This window comes from Orbicella faveolata, unplaced genomic scaffold (assembly GCF_042242905.1).
Source record: "Orbicella faveolata isolate gen_17 unplaced genomic scaffold, um_ofav_v1 contig_46, whole genome shotgun sequence".
In the NCBI taxonomy this organism is placed as follows: domain Eukaryota; kingdom Metazoa; phylum Cnidaria; class Anthozoa; order Scleractinia; family Merulinidae; genus Orbicella; species Orbicella faveolata.
Window position 1 is genome coordinate 14,196,743 of NW_028301576.1, and position 5,758 is coordinate 14,202,500.

General features: G+C 41.4%; 1 protein-coding gene across 1 annotated transcript in view; it reads left to right on the forward strand.

Moving 5' to 3' along the window:
• The first annotated feature begins 1,344 nt into the window (after window positions 1-1,344).
• LOC110059335 (uncharacterized) overlaps window positions 1,345-5,758 on the forward strand; it is a 103,473-nt gene continuing 99,059 nt past the window's right edge. The window contains exon 1 of the mRNA XM_089278563.1: window positions 1,345-2,023. Within this exon, the coding sequence (XP_089134689.1) occupies window positions 1,737-2,023 (287 nt within the window). The 5' untranslated portion in view covers window positions 1,345-1,736. The remainder of the gene's footprint in view (window positions 2,024-5,758) is intronic.

The following is a 5,758-nucleotide window of genomic DNA, read 5'->3' on the forward strand; positions in this document are numbered from 1 at the left end:
TCCGCAGCCGTTTTTTGGGATGTCATGCAACGCTCCCGCCAAAGAAACGGCTGCTCACATCCGAACCACATTCTTTTCCTTTTGTGTTTGTGGTTTGTTTGAGCTCCGTTGAACAGACCAATCACATAATAGCAAAGTGTGAATGACGTAAGCTTTCGCGAGGAAAGGTCTGCGGTGCGAACACGCGAGGGATTCCTGGCTTTTGTTTCACGTCGCACGTCGCCAAAAATAGGCGGTGTTCGCAGGTTACGATCATGACGGACGAAAAAAAAAGTAAATGAAAGTCCTAAGTACAAGTGCTTCATGTGCTCATCGCTATGTTCAGCTATAAATGAGACAATATATATTTTCTCGAAATGTCAAATTGTAAGCGTCAATCAAGGGCTAAACGCTTCCTACAGATTGTAATCAGGCCGGAAAGAGCGGCATTCAGAACTCGATGTCAACAAATCGAGCGAAGCTACTTGATTTCCTGGTTCCTTTATTAAGTTAAAATAGATATCTTCCTTCTCGACAGTAATTTTTTTGAGTTGGAAGCTTCTAATAATTAACTTGAACTTTGAAGAGTCTTCAGCTACATAGAAAGCTCGTTCAAGCGTCGCCGGTATTTTTCGGCGTCCCTAAACAAAAGCCGGAAATCTGTATGCTTATTTGTGATATCTCCCACGACGGGATACAAAGATAAAAAACATTCCCTGATTGGACAAGTTTCAAAGGGCGAATTTGGTGCGAAAACGTTCTTGAAAATGGAACGGAAGCGGTGATTGGCTAATTTCGTGAAAGGAATGTTGTTCGGATGTGAGCAGCCGTTTCTTTGGGGGGAGCGTTGCGTGACATCCCAAAAAACGGCTGCGGAGGAGACCAATCTACACGCGAACTAAATTATTTCAGTACGTATTTGTCTCAGGGCTACGGACTGAACAAGACTTATACTTCTTGTAAACCTAACAATTTTGTAAGGTAATAAGTTATAAGTTTTATAGGTTTAAGTGTTGTTCAGTCCGTAGCCCCAAGTAAAATACGTGCAGAAGTAATTTGTTCGCTCACGTGCAAATTTGCTTAATTTCCGGGTCATTCATGCATGGGAATGGTCGTTGAAAAACGTCTTCATTTCTTCATTTATAGATTTCAAGAATGTTTAATGCTAATATATTTAGTGAGCTAGCCGTACAAACCGAAAGTAAAATGATAATTTTTACGAGTGGACTGCTGCAAAGTTTCAGACTATTTTAGGTAAATTTCGCATACAGTCGGCAAGGAGGCGGAGATGATTGACGTGCACCAAAACTTAGGTTTTGTCTAGACGTTTTTGAGTTGAAGGTCGCGTGTGATTGATAACCGCTGTAAGTCTTGTTGGGTTAGCTCGCGATTTTCTTCCGCTATCTTGAACGCGCGAAGTTTGGCAATAAAATTATTCAAGTTATTCGAGTCGGGCGAATAAATTAACAGAGTAAATTTGTGATAAACTTCCAACATTCTGCACAACATTCATCGAATACCGTCTACCGTTGTAGTTTTCCTTTTAGTAATGGAAGGGATCTAATATCAATGGCGAGAAAAGCTAAAGAATTGTAATTTCGCGGATGACTGGGAATCAAAAGTCGTTGTCGCACTGAAAAACATCGCGGCTTTCTTTAGCAACGGAAGAATCCAGCTGTTAAAAAGTCTTTGCTGGAATCCGAAGTAAACGTTCAGTCAGGATCACAGCCTGTTAAGTTACTGGGCCGCACCGGAAAATGTCTGGAGACCGTCGCACCCTGTTTTGGCGATTTGCTGTTTGTTGTTTGCTTTTATCTTTTGCGCGAGTCGCTCAGAACTTTCCAAGTCATGATGGTCGGCTTTTTCAAGGACGTGATTATTGGAATAGTCGTTACTCCTTGGGCTATCCCGATTGGTCTGGATTTTGGAACAACAACGGTAATGGAAGAGTGCAGTACAATCGCGCTTATTCAGAGTTCATTGGACAGTCTTGTGGCGGTTGTTCCTGCAGCGACCAGACTGCTACCTGTACTGGCCCCACTGTGTAAGTAGAGTGCTAAAGTTTGCAATTTATTGCTCTTTTCGTAATCAATATTGAAATCTATATCGCATTTGTTTATCTGTGTCGCGAACAACCTACTTGAAATGTGTCAAGTTGTCCCTCCTGATATTGCCTTCTTATCTCACTAAACGACCTATAAATAAGTCCCGGTTGAATCTTATGTTACATTGCCGTAGTTTGTGGTATCGTCGAATAGTAAAAGCAAGTATAATTCTTGCCACATAATTATTAGTGGTTGTTAGCACTTGAGTTTACTCTGTTTTGCTTCAAATGAGTGTATTTTATTTATAACTGATAAAGCCTTGTTCACGCACTTGCGACAATATCGATAAGCTGCTCGCTTCTGATCTGCAAAGAGGATTATAGATGAACATCAAGTGTTACTTCTATGTTGAATGATGTAGAATTGCAATCCTAACCTCTAGCTTTGAACAAACCCGCTTATGCAGTATATCGACAAATCTAAGTACTAATAACAGCTACATAATGGTATCCGGTTACTTCGCTCCATGGTTAGCTCGCTTCAAGTCAGCTCGCTCCAACGCGCATATAACTGTAGATTATCCCTCGTTCTGTCATCCACTGCCAAGCCAAATTCGGATGGCTTAGGTAGCGAACTCGGCCTCTGTGGAGCGATCTAGCTTTTAGTCGGAGCGAACTGACTTGGAGCGATCTGACCTTGGAGCGAAACGACCGTAATTCGCTCGAACCCGTGGATCTCATGTGATCTCGTGTATTACACTGTGATAAAACACGAGGGGCATTTGAGACCACGAGGGAAATGGGAGTTTGATATTATGTTGAGCACCCAAATAACGATGTGTTTAAGTATTCTTATTTTTCTAGAACTGCCATGATCAGACAATGGAACGGTCTCCCCTCTGATGCTGTACCTTCAGAAATTATCTAGACAAATTATTATTATTTTAAGCAATAGACAACAAAGGAGACTTTTGTCTGATTAGCTGATTTGTTACCCTGGTACTCAGACTGTTACTGAGCGCGCGCTGCCGAAATCTTAAAAACAAAGATGGCGTCCGAAAGCGCGATTTCATCGTTGACTTTGCTTCATCGCTAGACTTTCTGAAAAGTCCTTCGTCTTGTTTATTCAGTACCCGCCGGATGAAGTACTTTTCCTGCTTGATTGCCACCAATTTTAGCGACCCAAAAACGGGTCGCTGCGCTTCAACCAATCAGAGGTCCCATGGATATCCCTTGGGGACCGAATTGTCAAACTATGCGCAACGAAACGCGACTTGCGGTTGAATTCAATATGGTGTCGATTGCGAAAGCCATTAGGAACTTTAAGCAAATCGCTACGGCTGGCGCTGATACGGCTGCCGGAAGTAAATTTCTCCCAAAATGAGCATGTACGTCGGTTGCATTCAGCCGTGGCGTGAAATCTGACTGCGTGAGTCGGGATGTTTTGCCGTAGTGGCTACTACGTCAGGTTTATTTAGCTTCTCTGGCCCTTTTCAACGGACATCTCGGCATTTTAAGAATTCCATTGGATACTATATCCTTTAAAGTCAATTTAAGTCAAAGATTGTGTCAAGGTTGCCTCTCATAAGCTTGTAAATCCGTATCCTGGATTTACGATAAGTTTTGGCAAAGGTGTTGGAATGGCGAAGTGAGTCAAGTGAAATATTCGTGTTGAGCACGAGGTTGTTTTTCTTCGGTTAAGTTTGCTTTGAGGCTTTAGTGAAGATGTTTTATATCTGGGCAACTATACGATGCTATTTTGCTTCTTTGAATATTGATATATTTGTGTTCTTCACTCGATATTCTTTGAGATATTATATATTAAATCCATCAAATTGTTATGGAACAAAGTGTCTGGCATTCGCTTTCGCTCAGAAATAATCTGTTCGTCCTAGGAAGGCGAATAACGGCCATCGTCCTTTGAGCGAAGCCATTTGGCTGTGAGAAACTAAATAAATGAGATTTTAAGCTCCTTAGCCGACGTTTCTTTCATCTTTGTATTTGGCTTTACTCGCTTAACTTAAAAATTTGGCAGACCACCGAGACGTACTTTACCCTGACCTTTCCAGTCACGGCAGCCGTAGTAGCACCGGCCGTAGTGATTTGCTTTAACTCCCTATTAACGAAGGTTCAAAGGCCACGGGATATCATGTATTGCGTGACTACCAGAAGAAAACAGTGGAAGCATATCTGTCTGGAAGAGATGTGTTTGTTTCTGCACCAATTGGAGCTGGGAAAAGTTTGACTTTCGAGCTAGCTCCGTAAGCGTTTGATTGTTTGAATGGAGATCAAGCGAATAGCAACTCCATCGTCTTGGTGGTGGTTCCGCTTATTTCCCTGATGAAAGATCAGGGAGACGACTGTTCTGAATAACAGTTACAAGACATTTTAGATCTTAACGTTAAACTGGTATTTGGTCCGGAGACGATTCTCAACAACTATCGCCACATTGTTGTTCCGCCTCTCTCGGCTTCAATGGACTTCCTCGATGATTCGAAGCTTTCTCTTACTTCAAGAATCTTCCGAACTACGGTTTCGTTTTTGTCTGCGCAATTTCGGCACAAAATGTTTGTCAAAAGTGAACCTTCGCCACTGGATATCTCCTTTCCGGCGATCAATTCAAGATTCGAACAAGCATTGGTCCTTTTTTGGCCACCCGATATCTTCAATTGTCGTTTAAAATCTTTGTTCGTAATAACTTTAGTATAGAGTAAACAAATTTGCTCTTTCGACGGAGGAGAAATACACACACGTGCGATTGTTTTGGTCGGAGTGGAACCGATACTCTCCGCATTCAATGAATGAGTTGCCAGTAATCGGATACCCGTGTTTGGGCGAAGAACTCTGGGATGGTCAGGGGGCAAACATTGCTAGTCGCTAGAAGGCAATGTATGGCGAAAGTTGTTTCGAGGTACAAGAAAACGAGTTTTGAGATAGACCAACGCTTTTTCGCCGTCGTTTTTATCGCAAATGGATTTGGGCAATGTTGATATGTCGAATATGTAAGTTTTTATTTGAATAACCGTGAAATATTTGACAAAATCTACCGATAAACTCCATTGCTTGCGTGAGGTTTATTGTCAAATTTACTTCGCGTAATGGTCTGAAAATATTACAAAATTAAGTTGGTATAAATCGAGGGGAAATAACCCAGTAAAGCCTTTTAAGTTGTGTACAGGCTACGTTTGAAAGTTCAGTCATACAAATAATACTGGTAATAAGCCCGATGGCGATCATTGTGCTGTCTGGGGTTGATTTAATGACAAATGAGTCCGCGCGACTCGTGCTGTGTGGCTACTGTGTTGCTCAAAGCCTTTGTTTTGCTTTTACAAGCACGTAAATCAGTGAGTTTCCTTTTCTATAACAGATCAAGGGTGGCTCCTTGAATATATCTCTGAGTATTTGTATTTAAAAGTGCCATTTGTTCGTGATAATGCTTTCCAAAGTTTGGTATTGACGGTTGAATGAAATTGCCCGACACAAAGGGTAGTAGTTCCTTCTGCAATTTTCGATTTCTGTTTTAGAGCTTCTTTTCTGTCTTTATATATAACTTCTTGGATGGTCTTTTCTACCATTTGCTCCGGCTAGCCTCTCGAGATCAGGCGTGTATTGAAATTCTCAATATTCTCTTCAATGTATTTCACAATAAACCTCACGCAAGCAAATGGAAGTTTATCGGTAAATTTTATCACTTATTTCACTGTTATTAAAACAAAAACTTACATTTTCCATGTA